Here is a 16,940-nt window from a genome sequence, read left to right on the forward strand (position 1 = left end):
TAACGTACTTAGCTTTATTCTGTTTGCAGACGACACCACAATACTATACTCGCATAAAGATATAAGAAGCAAATTTTGGTTAATTAACAATGAACTAAAGGAAGTCAGTAATTGGTTCAGAGCAAACAAATTATCAGTAAATGCCAGTAAAACCAATTATATGATTCTGGGAACACCACATATGACGTCCAAGAATTGGATAAATATTGATTCAACAATAACTGTCTGTAATGTAGATGTTAAGATAATTTTAGACGAAATCGTTCTAGAAAGGGTAGATAATACCAAATTCCTGGGAGTACTCATAGACGAAAACTTAACATGGAGGTGTCATATTAACTGTATAGCAAAAACTATTTCAAGGAATATTGGTGTAATGAACAAACTCAAATTCTTTGTACCAGATCGCATTCTTTATACTCTATATTGTACCTTTATTCAACCTTATTTGAACTATGGAATATTAATTTGGGGAAACACATGTAAAACATATTTGGATAAAAGTGTGAAACTCCAAAAATTGGCGACACGGACAGGTGCCAGTAGTCATTACAGAAGTCATATAGCCCCTTGTTTGCCAAATATAACATTTTAGCAAACAATGACACCTATAAATTAGAATTGGGAGTTTTTATGTATAAGTACAGTATTAATGAATTACCGAGCTTATTTGACAGTTTATTTACCCTACGATCTAATATTCATGATTACCAAACAAGAAACGCTAATAACTATAACTTGACTAAAAATAGCAGGGTTTTCACCGATCACGCTGTCCGTACAGCTGGTCCTATATTATGGAACTCATTGCAAAAATCTTTAAGAGCGTCTTATTCAGTGAAACATTTCCGAACGTGTACAAAAGACACTTAATTTCAAAATATGATTAATTGACGAGCATTGTAGTTTTTTTGTTTCTTGTTTGTTTGTTTGTTGTTTTTAATTTTTATTATTTGCTGTTGAATTTTCTGTTTGGTAACTTTTCTGTTAAAGGGATGGCTACCTCTGGCCTTACTGGCCTTTCGGCCATCTCCTCCATGATTCTTTGATGGTATTTTAATGCGTATTTTGTATTTATATGTGAATTGTGGAAATAAATAAATGAATGAATGAATGAATGAATGAATTGGCATCACTTTTAGTCAATTGTCTTTCTACCTCACTCACCTGTACAGATATGCTCTCACGCTTCTTGGCTGCAATCTAATCGCCTCATTGCAGTTCACAATTGCTTTTGAGTAGCGCCCTCTCATTCCATAGTAAGCAGCACGACTCAAGTAGGCTTGGAATAGCTTGGGATTTAACGCAAGAGCTCTGTTGAAATCTACGATGCCCTTTGCTTGTCGTAGCTTCATCCGTGTCAGGCCGCGCTGGTAGAAAGCCTAAATATCAGAAATAATAACAAGATGATGAATGCTTAAAATTAATCGAAAAGTATGTCTGTTTCTGGTTATTTAATTCAATGTAAAAGACCTCAAAATGAATAAATACTCAGGTGACTGATGACTCCAGATAGCCTTAAAAATATAACTTTTGATTGAAAATCCAGGAAAGGTGTCCAATTCGCTGAAAACCTTATAAAAAACCTGTAAATGTACCATATTATATTCATATTCATATTATATTCATATTCATATTTTATTTCCATAAAAATCAAAGACATTACATAAAAAAATATATAAACACGGTACATATGGAGGAAAAGGCTGGAAGACCAAAAAGGTCTGAAAGTTAGCCTTTCCCTGAAATCAAATGAAATTAACAAAATAAATCTAAATCACATAACATAGCCAAAAGACAAGGTAAGGGAGGGGGGGGGGTGCTCATGGAAAAGATTAATTATAATTAGAGATCAGTTTTGCTTTGAATTGATTACGGAAATGTTTAACAGATTTTGAAGCTTTCAGATTTTTATCTAAAGAATTCCAAAGAATGGGACCTCTTGTACGTATGGCATGATCAGAAAAGACTTTCTTATTTTTGGTTAGATTTAGGTCATTTACATATCGTGTCTTGTAGTTATGTATGTCAGAACGTTTGGTAAAATAATTTGATCACACTTGTATCTGTCAAACATGATGAAATAATTAGAAAGTGATCACTTTTAAAATTCCCATTCTGCACAAGTGGCAGAAAATCCAAGTTAATCATTGAGGCCTGGAGGCCTGCAAAGAGATCATTTCCAGCATTTTTTCCCGCAAAATGTCACTTTCTGAACATCAGGGGCGTAGCAAGAACCTCGGGGGCCCATGAACAAGAAACAATGCAGGGCCCTTTTAGCATGGTCAGATTTACCATTGGGCCAGAGGGCCCCCAAAATTGCCCTGTGTATGTTCTTCTTAGCCCGACAACAGCATGTTTTGGACTAAATATGAAAAAATTGCAAAATTTTGCGTGCTTCGCGCATATCATACTAGCCTTTCTCATAGCAAAAGAGGGCCCCCAAAATTGCCCTGTGCATGTACTTCTTAGCCCGACAACAGCATGTTTTGGACTAAATATGAAAAAATTGCAAAATTTTGCGTGCTTCGCGCATATCATACTAGCCTTTCTCATAGCAAAGTTCACCTTCATTTTGGGCTAAAATGGTCTGAAATTAAAAATTTATTTCACGCGCAAATGTTCTAGTAAGATCGGAATAAAATATGCTTATCTCCATCTAATTTGCAAATTATGCTTCTGCCACCACTGTTGATCTTATAGAAGGCCCCCGATATGTAAACCAAACTTGCCTCTTGCGTTCACATGCCATCTTCACGCTGAGTTTGGGGCCTCCAAATTTTGGCAGAGCCCAGATAAATTCGGCCCTGTCTTTTAGCATCTCCTTAATCAGCGCTTATTTCATTTTCTTTTTTTCTTGGGGCCCCTGAACCCTCGGGCCCATGGACTTCGTCCATTCTGTCCCCTCCCGCTTGCTACGCCCCTGCTGAACATGCTGTATTGAGCACATATTTTGGCACCCACTCAATTACAGGCAAGAGAGCCCTCCCTCTACTAGGGTTAGACACACATTGTATGTTACCTCTGGGTAGTGTGCATTGATTCTTATAGCATCATTGAATGCTTCATACGCCTTAAGATGATTGGGGATTTCCATGTGGCACATTCCAATTAAGTAGTACACCTCTGCAGCCTCTTTAGGCCATTCCTGTCTTTCTTGCCATGGTTTCTAACAACAACAAAACAAACAACCATATAATATTCCAGTTATATGTTAATTTATACATTGAGCAACAAAGTATGAAGCATATGCTGGCAAAATCAGACAGAAAAACTTTTTCACTTACATGTTACTGGAGCAGAGATTCTAAAAACAAATGAATCATGATGCATAGAATCTAGGAATTCCACATTCCCCTTTTTTTTCTGCCATGGCTGCATTGTGGTACATGTTCTATAGTTTGATAGTTTTAAGCGATACTGTATCAAATATATCCAAGAAGTTCTGTCTGACTTTGTAATGCACATGCATGTTTATAACAAGTATTGTTTTTATTTTTTTTAATATCAAGTCTATCAAATGTCATAACATTTAATGTAACAATTGCTAGGTGTTTTATTTACTGATATTCTAACCAAAATGAGCCTACAAATTATTCATGGCTTGAGGAGTCTTCCTTAAAGTATGTGTATCTACAGATCCAATCAGATCAAAGAAATTAGACCAGGAAAATTTAGATTCTACATAACTTCTTGGGTAGACTTTATCACCATCACCATCCATGAGTGACATAAACATGGAACTGATCAAGTCTTGAGTTCTGCTGGTCTGGTCCATTGAGTAAGATTTTGAATGTAAATACTGAAACAATCACTACCAAAAACTGTTCATAGTCGTTGCGGAAAAACACTTGAATAAAGAAACATTTAATGCTTCACAATTAACTACTTCAATATTACACATTTGCACAGAATGTGGTATTCTAGTTGAAATTCATACACCCCTATGGAAGACATAACATTAATCTCCCACACAGGGAGTGTAGATTTCAAATGGAGTCACCCATTCAGATAACCCCATTTGAAATTCACACTCACTGTGTGGTAAATTTAGGCCATGTCTTCAACAGGGTGTATGGATTTCAACTAGAATAGCCCAATGGCACCATCCACCAATCACTATCAAGCAGCATTGAACAAATATCAGCATGTTATTGCATGTGGAAAGCTAGATGAAAACAAAAAGGCATATATACATCAGGCATATTGTTACCTAGCAACAACAAAATAACAACAAATCACAGTACAATATATCACTTTGTATATTGGGTTATTCTTGTTGAAATCCATACACCCCCTATGGTAGACATGACCTTACTCTTTCACACAGGGAGTGTGAATTTCAAATGGGGTTACTTGAATGGTTGAAATCACACACCCTATGTGGGAGATTATGGTCATGTCTTCCATAAGGGGTGTCAGCATAAACAATCTTGTCAACAACTGAAACAAAAGCAATACATAAAAAGCTAGCTCAAATAAATGTTCAGGTACATACGATGACAGAAATACAAATGTTCACTATGACTATAATTGCAAAAGTACAATACTTGTCATGTTTATAAAAAAAATAGCATACATACATTACATATAATATGTCATACAATATGAAATGGTCTCATCACATAAATAATATCACAGCAAAAACAAACCGAGCATTGTGGTTCCTCCGCAGAAATCCATGGAGATGTCCAGTAGCGGTAAAACAACAGATGTATTTTGCTCTGGTCAGACCCTTGCTTGAATACGCTTGCTCCGTTTGGGACCCCCATACAGCATCGGATACTCATAAAATCGAGATGGTCTAACATAGAGCCACAAGGTTTGTTACCAGAAATTACACAAAATCACCAGGTACAACGACAAACATACTGCACAACTTGAATGGCCCACACTTGAGCAAAGACTGGAATCACGATTAACCGTTATGTTTAAAATCCAACAGGATCTCATTGCCATTCCCATACCAGATTATGGTCAGAAACAGACAGCATCCCAAACCTGCCAATACCATCCGGCCAAGTTCAGAGTCATGTGACCAAAAAGCAATGCTTACAAATTCAGTTTCTACCCACGCAGGCAACTTTACTGAGTATTTGTATAGAAATAGAATATACATTGCATACACACACTTCAAATACCATCACTGATATGACAGCCTGTGTCATCTCTGATCATCTACCTACTGATGGTCTCACAATGGATGAATGATTCCGATGTGTCTCAGCAGCACCAAAATAATGGACTGATGTATGATGTGAACCTTCAGGTGCAGATTACCAACTTGAGCTTTTGTTTCATTTGTTTGCTCGTTTATTCATATTCATTCATTCATTCATTCATTCATTTATTCATTCACATTTTACGAGCTATACTATTTTTCACTCTGATGTGGCAGTGTTGTTAACAACGTTGAAACAGCTGTTTTGCACACACATCTATGCGGGACGTTTAAGTGTGTGCATGCGAGCGCTACCAGTTTGAAGCCAACGCCCAATGTCACTGCCACATCAGGGTGAAAAATGGTATAGTAGGAAACAAATCTGGACAAGTATGATCATAGCATTATAAAACATTTAACAAGCACTTCTACTGATACAGCAAAGTGTCTTATTAAAATGTACTTCTAGTCACTAATGGAAAATTCTAATAATTGTGCAAAAGTAAAAGAAAAATCAGATATTTCTATTAAATCTTCAAAAGTTACACTTTAATATCTGCCAACCATGGTGACATTCAAAGCTTGTCTTTTATTTCCAGACTTAAAATCTTAACTCCATTATACATACTCCTCCCAAAACTTGGAACAAGTGTACACCACACAGTTGCAGTACCACTAGCATGCAAAACATCAAATTCACATACTAGTCCAGTCAAAGTGGGTTTTGACTCACCACTAATTGCAACAGAATTTTTTTCACTCCTATGAATGTCAGAGATGTCCCCTGAACAGCATACAAAAAGTATACTAAAATATACTTGGTGGAAAGGTAGTTTTTGGCGGGTAAAGGTCATACAGGGATCAAATTTCAAAATCGCTCTAATCATTTAAAAAACTATACCATATTATTCCTCTAGTCATAAGGATTCAGAAAAAATATAGTTTGCCATATCTGTGATGTATGGTTCTTGAGTTATAGCCAAAAAGGTCAAAGGTCAAATGTTGAGTTCAACAGAGGTCAAAAAACTAAAAATTGTCTGATTTTAACCAAAATGGTCTCAAATTGTTCGGCTTGCAAACATAATTCATGTAAAGAATATTTGCACTGTTTAGGTTGTTTAATTACATGTGTAACATCGAAAACTAGGTCGGGGTCAATAGAGTTCAATGATCAATGACCTCTTTTACCCTGCTACCTAGGTAACGAAACATCCAAGATATGGCAAACTATTCTTATTTTGGAGTGTTTTTAAAGGACGAACACATTGAGACCATTTTCAAGGAGATCGGAGCATTTTTTCGAAGTTGCCCCACATGGAGCCCAAAATTTGACCTTTGACCTTTTTGCTTATAACTTGAGAATGGTACATCACAGATATGACAAACTATACTTTTTCTGAATCCTTAAGACTAGAGGAATGCTTTGGTATAGTTTTTAAAAAGATTAAAGCAATTTTGAAATTTGACCCCTGTATGACCTTTTCCCACCAAAAACTACCTTTCCACCAAGTATATTTTAGTATATTTTTGGTATGATGTTCAGTGGACATCTCTAAAATGTATCAAAGTGAAAAAAATTCTGTTGCAATTAGTGATGGGTGACACCACTAATTTGTTTAGATTGACTGGACTATACTGCACCCATTTGATGAAAGGAATTGTTGACATTTGGCTGTGCCTCTCTCATCACAAAAGTGTCAGTCACAGAGATTAGACCCAAATAGAACCAACTCAGAATCATTATGGTAAAACCCCATATTGGTTTGTCACAATGGAGACCAAAATAGTGTACCTCCAGCATTTATCAAAAAAGTCTGATATTGAATAATAATTTGCATCCTTAAGCTTGAGCATGCTGATAGCACTAGAGCATTTTATCGGCACAGCGCAAACAAGTACATACTTCAAATTGAAATGTACAAGGTGCATGGCAAAATACTATTTTGCCCTCCATGAGCAACACCCAAACATGGTGGAGTTGGTTCTCTTTGCATCTAATCTCTACTTATACAAAGACCTGTACAGCAAATGTGTGATTGGGAGTACAAGGCCAGGGACAAAGAAGTACATTTTGATATGACCTATTACATTTAACTACCGTAAAAAGTCCAATAGTTAACATATGTGCTTACTATTGATGGCTTTTGAAAACATGAGTGTACCAAAGTCTGACTCTTTACCAACTGAGCTAATGGGGTTGAGACACACATTTGCAGGTTTACTTGTTCGTATATAACTATGTGTATCGGTAATTTGCTCAAAACCCTTTACACTTTTGTGGATGGGGCTCTTCATGTTTGCATGTTTTAAAGCACTCAATAGTAAGCACATATGCTAACTATCAAGATTTTAGGGTATCACATTTAACTACTTGAATTTTACAATAATTTGAATTTTACAATTAAACTAGATATGTAAGACATGAATAATGAGCCATAACCAACCTCTTGTTGCCCACTTGATAACCAGCCTAATCTGTCATCAGATTTTAGTTTACCTATCACACGAGCCTTCAGCAAATATTAAGAGGAAATATTTGTTTAATGGTGGTCCATAATATGTTGCATTGGTATCACCAATGAGTAACTTATTCAATAAGAACCTGTCTGTCTGTGAGTCTGTCTGTCTGTCTTATATTTATATAGCTGTCTGTCTACTCATCATTCTGTTTGTCCATAGTAATTATTTTAGAAATCACTCCTAAGAGATATAATACCACAAAAACAACAAACCCAGTCCGAGGTTCCTCAATTCTTGAAAAAATAAATCAAAAGTACAAACAAAGATATCAAATGTAATAGTATATCAATGCACAGAAGAGATTCCAGTTGAAATCCATACACCCCTATAGAAGATGTGACCTTAATCTTCCACACAGGGAGTGACTTCAAATGGAGTTTCCCATTCAGGTAACCCCATTTGAAATTCACACTCCCTGTGTGAAGGATTAAGGTCATGTCTTCCAGAAGGGTGTGGATATCAACTGGAATATTCCATTGTTTGATGGTTTGATGCAAGTGACCGTAATGAGTTGATGGTGATGAGCAAGTCAGAAAAAAATAGAGAAAGAATCACAATTTTAAGTAGGTGTGTATTGCATAGGGTCAAAAGTTCAAAACCATGACGACTTACATGTGTATGAGATATACAGAATTGTATACCTGATGTAACATTAAGGTAATACACTATTTTAAAGTGTTGCGATTTGGTAGTTCACAACATCTTGGGAATGGTAGTGAGCTTTGGCAAAAATTGCATTACCCATTTCCTTGCGAGCGTGTAGAAGAATTCAAATATCACAGAAATACTTTTGTAGGTCCTGTGGTTCTTGAGTTATGTTGTAAAGAGGGCTGAAACAACAACACTTTTGTAAAATGTACATAACTCATTAACAACAATATATTAAGCAAGTTTTCAAAGTATATGATTTGTAGAATGGACTTTTGCAAAACATCAAAGTGTTATTTTTCAATAATATATTTATTTAGACAATAAATACCGCATCTACCCTTAAACAGGCAGCAATAGATCACAAAGAATTTGTCTGATATGGTTATGTTTTTTAAATCAAAAGCAACTAATCTATAGTTTGATCAGCTCGTAATAGGCGGGAAATGTTTGGCTTTTTTACCACTACGCCAAAAAGTAGACCCACGTTAAGACTGCTATTAGTTGACCTGTCCAGTCTATATTTTGTGTGTTAAAGAAAATGGACAAAGTAGAGGACTTGAATTAATCATTTGTGATGCTTTTGGTGAGTTGTCACAAAAACATTCTCAAAATAAAATATTTTGATATTAATCCGGCGATGTTATAAGCCGCCGATTACAAGCTGATCAAAGTATAAAAGTTATTTCTGAGCCAAAAATAATCAGGATAATATCAAAATCAAATGATCAGGCTGAATATCATTCTTTGTATCTTGCAGCTGTGTCATAAATGTTGCTGTCAAAATAGGTCTCTGCCTTTGGAGCATATATTTAAGGATGCACACAGGATCACTGAAGTGTTACATGGCCAAAATTGAGTTTTCATCACTAATGTCATCTTCAAACCGTATTTTATCTTGTCATTAATAGATTTTAAAGAAATCTTAAAATTTAAACCATAAGAAAAGCTATTTTAAAGACCCTTTTTCATTAAAAATTGGTCAAAATGCAAAAGCAAATAAATCATTGTTTTCCGCAATAGATCGCGTTCTCAGAACGCTGCATCTGCGGCGATACAGCTAGCAAAGACACGCACACATGGTAAACTGGATGGGCGAGGTGATTACTGATTGAGGCGCTTGAGTCGCCAATCGCGATCACTACCGTATTTTATCGTATTGATCTCTTCCAAGGTAGGTAAAGATTGCACCATTGCATTGCGAAACTGCGGGCCGACAGACCACCACCGTCCCCGTCCCAGAATCAGTAGGCCTACTTACTCGATAAATTTCGCCAAAAAAGTGCTGATATAGTGGTATAAATTTTAGGGTTTTTTTTATATGAACATAATAGAGAATTTTTTGTTTGTTTTTGTTTTGCGGTCGTTCAATCTCGTCTTCATTTTGAAGTCCATAAAAAATAGGCAAGCAGTTACTATACCGGTAGGCCTATAATTTAAAAAAAATAATATTAGATACCTAAGGCCCTGAATAATGTTTCAAAGTGTTATTAAAACACTGATTTAAGATTCGTTTTCAAACGTTCTCTACTCCTGATTGACCGTTGACAATTCAATACATCATATCGACCATCTAGGCATAGGCCTACAACCCTAAGTCAAAAATGTCGATATTTGAAATCGGCATAAAGCACGCGCTTATGAAAGCATTTTCATGAATGTTTTAATGCTAAGTAATAATTTCAACGAGAAATATAATCGAAAACTCAAATTCGTTCTTTTTTCATAACCCATTTTAACTACATTTCCATTATAGTAGGCCTATTAGGTCTACCATATACCATGATTGCGATAAAAGCCTTTGGTTTTACAACACTTTTTGCGAATGTTTTGGCCGAATGCCTTTTTATTTGCAATGTTTGTCTGGCTTTCAACTTTCACGTTTATAATGTTTTCTGCATACTTTAAAAGGTAAACTGCTTTAAAGCATTTTTTTTTGAATGTTTTCATGCAGTGTTTTAAAACGCTCTTTATAGCATGATGCCTATATACGGTATATAGGCCTACTGCATAAACCACAATCTATAATTTAAAGCCATAGGCTAAGTGTTCCGTTTTCTACTTTTAAAATTCGGTTTTGTTAGGCTATGTAAATGTCCGTTTTTTTTTTTTCAGTTTTCTTGTGACCTCTCCGTGTTTTGCCCGTTTAACATATATAAAGGCCTACTTTTTGTCCGTTTTACAAGAAGTTTATTCAAGACATATTACAACTTTTACCCCACTTTTTACACGTTTATTTGATTGAAAACAACAACAGTTTTTTTGTTTTGTTGTTGTAGTTTTATTCACTTTTTATGCGGTACAAAATATTTTACAACCTATAATAGGCCTATGACTTTTGTACGTGTTTGATATTCCGTAAAAAATTAAAAATAAAATATGATAACAACAAACAATTACAATAACAAAAACCGAATATTGAGTATAAATGCGACACATCAGAATCCTTTAAAATTTTACTTGGGATTCCTGTGGTGTAGGCCTAGCTATATTCAAACGGGTGTTAAAATGTTTATCTTTGGCGCAGACGGGCCGCTGTGGTGCCTCTCAAGCACCAACTAAAAAGAAAAAGCAACGAGTAGTAACAACATCATGTTTGCGGTTCAGAAAAGGACAATGAACATAAAAATGCAATATGTCAACACCAAAAAAAAAAAAAAAAAAGAAATAATATCACCAAAAGCGATAAATTAAAAACATTGCATTTTTAAAGCAATATTATGAAAATTAGTACAAAACAGAAATCGTAATTATCATGATTAGGCCTATGTCTCAATTTATTCATAAAACTTCCTGATTATCTGCTAAAATAATTGCTTGTCAGTTATTCTATGCTAATTTTAATGTTCTGGTGTCCGCAAATTTTGATACAGAGCATAATCTTTTTTTTATACGGAACAGGACAAAATTGTGCTTAAATAATCATGGTTTCGTTCGCGGCAACACAACCTGTCGCTCCTCAAACGCCGCCGCGACGCCGCGACCTTGCCGGAAGCTCTGCTGCACCATGGAAACAAGACTGCAGTAAATAAAATGGCTGCACCATGTGGATAAACATCTGCCGAATGTGCACGGATAATTTTGTCATATTGTATTTTTTACCTTCTAAATCACCAAAATAATGCCAATCTGCTGCAGTTGGACGCCCTTCTCATTTTCTAACTTGACCAAAGCGTCTCAAGTCACCGGATTATATCTTTATGGAATAATCTTCAAAAATGGACCTAAAATCCACTGTATTTTTCTAAATCGCGATTTTCGGCAAGTTCACTTTTGACCACTTTTAGCCATTTTTGGTCCGCCATAGCGTCTAAATGAAGCATCACTGAGGTAAGTTTTTAAGTCAAACGTTTAGATATGGCCAAAATCTAGATAGTGTTTTTTAATTTTTTTAAATTAGGGCCTAGAACTTTTTTTATCACCCATGATTCAAAAATTTGAACACGGGTCACACGTTTTTACACATTTTTGCCTATATTTTTAAAACTAAGCAAAATTTGAAAAAATAAAAAAACACTTTCTAGATTTATTTGTCTAAATTAATAAAATTCATGTTTTACAGTTTTGATTTTCAAATAATTTTTTATGGCGGACCAAAATTTTTGGTCAAAAAATCTGTTTTTTGGGATTTTTTGAAAATTGTAGTTTTTGACCCAAAACTGACATTTTAAATGGATTTATGAGCTCATTTCCATTCAAAAAATGTATACTTTTATATACGTTACATTAATAGTTTTCGAGTTATGAGGTGAATAATAATGGATAATTAGTGACCCTGTGTGCCTCCTTAAGCCTGTGCTCTTCAGAGATGTTGGAATGAGAAATACAGTAAGCTATTCCAGTTGAAGTCTATAATAGTTCCCCTATGGACAACATGAACTTAATTTCAAACACAGGGGGTATAGATTGCAAATAAGTTTCCCATTCAGGTAACCCCATTTGAAATTCACACTCCCTGTGTGGAAGATTAAGGTCATGTCTTCCACAGTGGGAGTATGGATTTCAAATGGCATAGCCTATTTAATTTGCTTAGTCAATCTGTCTATACTTGTCTGTCTGTCTGTCTGTCTGTCTGCCAAATACCATGTTTCTTAGTTGACTCACAGCTCAGTGATTCAGTGGATAACATTTAAGTAATGAACTTGATTCACATAGGCAATCAGTATTGAATTCATGGGTCTGGTCACAACTTACATATAAATGGTATACAGATGATGATGTACACACAATTATGACATATATGAAATGTTATAATAGCATTTGATCTGATGAAATGGTGTATTCTGTTATGCCAAAACTACGATATTGGACCAAAGTTTTATATGAACAATTGGTTTTGGTGTGAGCCAAAAATCCTTTTATGCCTAAAAATATGGCCAAACACGGCCAAATTTGATACTAGTTTTGGCAAAACAGGATGAAAAACACAATAAAATGAAGGTGAGGCATGGCATAACTGGAACTGGACCTAAACCTTCTGTAATCACTGACACCCCCCCGCATGAAAAATTAGTAAATAACTCATGCAAGAGGCTTTGAAAATTTTCACCCACTCTTATCTAGTTATGCCACGAGAAAAATATGCATGGCTTATTAATGCGTTATTCCAGTTGAAATCCATACACACTCTAAGGAAGAAATGACCTTAATCTTCTACACAGGGAGTGTGAATTTCAAATGGGGTTACCTGAATGGTTAACTCCATAATCTAAACCCCCTGTGTAGGAGATTAAGATCATGTGTTCCCCAGTGATGTATGGATTTCAGCAGGAATGGCTCAATGATGGTTGAGGAATGTATGGATAATACTGATTAGTAGCAATAATGTAATATATACTGCATGGGAATATTTGCTTGGATGTTGCGTATGATTCAAGCCACTATCAGGCAAGCTCCCATGTACATGTAAGCATATCTGCAAAGAAAATTGTTGGCATCATTTTTATACAAATTAATGCTCAAAATGGTTAGGATGGTTACCCATGCAAACATGCAATAGATTTCACTACCTACTCACAATTCTAGAAAAATATAGCACTAATTTTTTTGGATTGCAAAAATTATTATCCTTTTTTTGTCAAATGAAAGTTGAAACATGGCTAAATCCTTATCCTTTAGTTAGCTTTAACTGGCAATAAAAGTCAAATTTTCAAGATTTTTGCAATTTCAGGGAAAATGAGCCAAAACCATGCAATTTAACATGTTTTCTTATCATTACACTCACAAAATTCAAAGACTTCAAACTAGTCTAACCTATCAAAATCTTGAGAATCGGCCAACAGTTTGCTCATAATTTTAATATATTATGTTAATTTTGATAATTGATTGTCAAAAAGCAATTTGAAAATGTGTTTTCCACAAATTACAATGCATAACCTGAAATCAGTCTTTGTACGAGTCTTTGGACTCGATTGTTACAGCATATGAATTAATTAAAGGAATAGGATTGAGCTATGTTTTAGTTGGCAAAACTGGATAATACACTCTTAATAAAAAAAATCAGTGCTGTATTTTTTTGGAATCGGGAGTAAACAACCTGTGTTGAGTAAATTTTAGCTGGCAAACAATTAGTGCCCAATAATGCCCATAATGTAATGCTCTTCACACCTTGATTTAAGACATCTCTATTAAGATAAAATCGCTTGCAACTTGTTAGTTCCCGTAACAGCATTATATACAACCCAGATATGCAATGGCTATTTATAAGGCACTTTAAATCACCTGAGCTGTTAAGTCATCATACCAACCAAATGGAAGATTTGCCATTTCTGCCTTCATTAAACCACCACTATCCTTTAACAAGGAAATAAACTAATTAATGAGTTGTTTTTAGTTTTGATTAGTCATCTCAGCAGATTGATCTTGGAATCCTATTATCACCAAGATGGCAAAGACGGCAGCGCAGTGTACTGTCTCCTATGCCTAGCTGCAGGCACAGAGAGCTATAATTTACAAGATCATGGTCAAATAGAAGATGAAGTAGGCTAGCACGGCATGGCATGGAGAAACTCCAAGATCCAGCCTGGTTAGGCACAACATTTGTTATGGTCCTATAGCACTATTGGTGCCCGAAAAGGTACCGATGGCACTTTTTATCATACCCTGAACATTTGTACAGTGCACTTATTTTTTATTTAAATGAAAAACACTGTACAACTGTTAATTATTATGCTTGATACAATTTATTATATCTCCAGGGAGTGATGTTAAGAGTCATCGATACCTAACCGGGCACCGATAGTTCTATAGGGCCAAAATGTGGTACCTTAGTCATGAATGGTTCTTCATTCTATCTATGGCCCGCACATGGAATGAACTCTTGCCTCACGTTCCAGGAATTGTGAAACAGGCTAGCTTCAAAAAGGAGATTATCAGCTATCTAGGCGCCAACACATCAGCTTTACCGTTATAATAAAAGCTTTTAATGCTTTGATATGTCTTGACATAATAAAAAATCTCATAATGTAATGAAAGACAGTCTCTGCTCCTGCATGCATAGGTTTAAAATTCACATTTTATCCCATTTATTTTATTTATTATGTTTTGAGGGTTTTTTATTTTGTCAGGAAAAAACAATAAAAAAAAAAGAAATTCCAAATCAAATTGGCCAAAGGAAGTTGAGACAAACTTTTTTTGCCAAAAAAGTATTATATTTGCTTGATAGCAGTAAACACTTGACCCATCAGACTTTCTATTACTTCTTGCCTGCCAACATGATAAAATACAGTTGACATGGGTAAAAGTAACTGATTAGCACAAGAAATTTGAATTTATATTCATTTCAAAATTGCTTATAAGTTGATCTACATCTTGGTCCTTACAAAATGCACAGAACGGAGGAGGACACAAAGTTTCTACATACCATGAAATCTAAGGCCTTTTCCAGGCTCTCCACTGCTTCTCTGTACTTCTTTGCCTTAATCTGTGTTTTACCAAGCAGTATATAGAGTGGTGCTGATGGCTGTACTTTGGCTGTGCTTAGTAAGATCTCAATAGCTTTGCTGTAATTCTGTAGGAAGGATTGTACTGCAGCTTGTTGTGTGGGTGATGAGCCTAGCCCTTGACTAAGCTCAGCTGCATGCCTGAAATACAAAGAAAGAAACAAAAAGAATTATGCTGGTTTCATACTACCCTGCCGCTTGCCGCTGAGCGGCGTGGCGCACACGCATTGCAGACAAACGGACACAATAAAGGCTTGTCATTGGTTGAAACGCCCTGCCGCTTGCCACAGCGGCAAGCGGCAGGAAAGTATGACGGGCGCTTAAAAGGGTATAATATTTTCCTGTAAACTTTTGAAGAGAGTGTATTTTAAGCATACATTGCATATTTACTGCATCTACTCTGGTCTCTGATTGGCTGCTGAAGCAATTTTCTGTTGCTGAGTGGAAAATTATGGATGAACTTTGCACCGCGTTCGGAGGGATTGCCTCTTCTACTGGATTGATGATACCATTCCATATCAGGAACTCTGAAATATTAGAAAATTTACTTTACACTGAAGTATACAGGTTCAAATCCAGATTTCTAATCTGTTAACTCTTCAACTATTAACAACCTTCATCACTGTCCAGATATTTATCTCACATGCAATACTCACTGTACACAGAAACTAGCAAGTTCCAAGTTCTTCATTTCCAGAAGAATTTCTCCCTGCAGAAGGTAAAAATAAATATAAAGACCAGGTTACACTAGACTGCTGCCCTCAGTCGTCAACTGTCTGGATTGCAACTGAGAAAACTATGTGGAAAAAAAGTGACTGATTTTGCAACAGGATTCCTGTGGCATAGAGCATGCGCAGTTGTGTCCAAATTGAGAGCGTGATCTTGTAACAAAAGGCGTGGTACAGCGATGCGATACCCAGGCGCCGCTAGTCAGTCACGCTATAGCGCACAACCAAAGTCGCATTTAATATTTTCAGAATTCTGTCACAATATGGACTGTAAGTTAATCAGTCGTCACTACGAAGCATAACAGTTACATGCGCAGTGTAGACAGCTAATTGGAATTAGTCAAAGGTTACACTAAGTACAAGTTGCAAATCAATTTTGATTATTGAATTCTTGACCAAAAGTAGTGTAAACAGGAGAGTCACTATATAAAAATGTTGATCTTCATTCAGAAGAATTAAATGCAACTTTCTAGCAATCAAAATGCATTTTTTTGCTAGTAATAACATTCACTCAAATCAATTTTTATATTATAATGGTAATGCTTCATTCAGCCAGTCCATTGGAAAATATCCATTCCAACTGTGATGACATTTCAGACAGAAAATTGATGAATCTTACCCTATACATGTAGTACTGCTGATGGTCAGGCCTCAGGTGAATAGCTCGTGTGAAATCCAGCAGGGCATTCTTGAGCTGTTAAAACAAATAAACCAAATAAAACGTCATACATAATATGAACTACACTTTCTGAATTCTGAAGATCTTCTGATGATCTTCTGAAGATAAAGATGGCCTCGTGACTAAAACAAACTTAATTAATGAACACATGGAAACAACAGGAAGGAAGTGGATTGGGAATATGTTGAGGACAATATTCATTGCATGACAGCAATGAGGACTACTGAGCGAAGAAGAAAAGATGGACAGCCCAACTTGGCTGT

General features: G+C 35.7%; 1 protein-coding gene across 1 annotated transcript in view; it reads right to left on the bottom strand.

Moving 5' to 3' along the window:
* The window catches only part of LOC140160127 (uncharacterized), a 75,723-nt gene that overhangs the window by 12,753 nt on the left and 46,030 nt on the right, over positions 1 to 16,940 (bottom strand). The window contains exons 38-42 of the mRNA XM_072183405.1: positions 16,618 to 16,692; positions 15,927 to 15,979; positions 15,192 to 15,411; positions 3,023 to 3,169; positions 1,168 to 1,382 (exon numbers count right to left, since the gene is read on the bottom strand). Coding sequence (XP_072039506.1) covers positions 1,168 to 1,382; positions 3,023 to 3,169; positions 15,192 to 15,411; positions 15,927 to 15,979; positions 16,618 to 16,692 — 710 coding nt within the window. The remainder of the gene's footprint in view (positions 1 to 1,167; positions 1,383 to 3,022; positions 3,170 to 15,191; positions 15,412 to 15,926; positions 15,980 to 16,617; positions 16,693 to 16,940) is intronic.

The sequence above is a fragment of the Amphiura filiformis genome, chromosome 9 (assembly GCF_039555335.1).
Source record: "Amphiura filiformis chromosome 9, Afil_fr2py, whole genome shotgun sequence".
NCBI lineage: Eukaryota > Metazoa > Echinodermata > Ophiuroidea > Amphilepidida > Amphiuridae > Amphiura > Amphiura filiformis.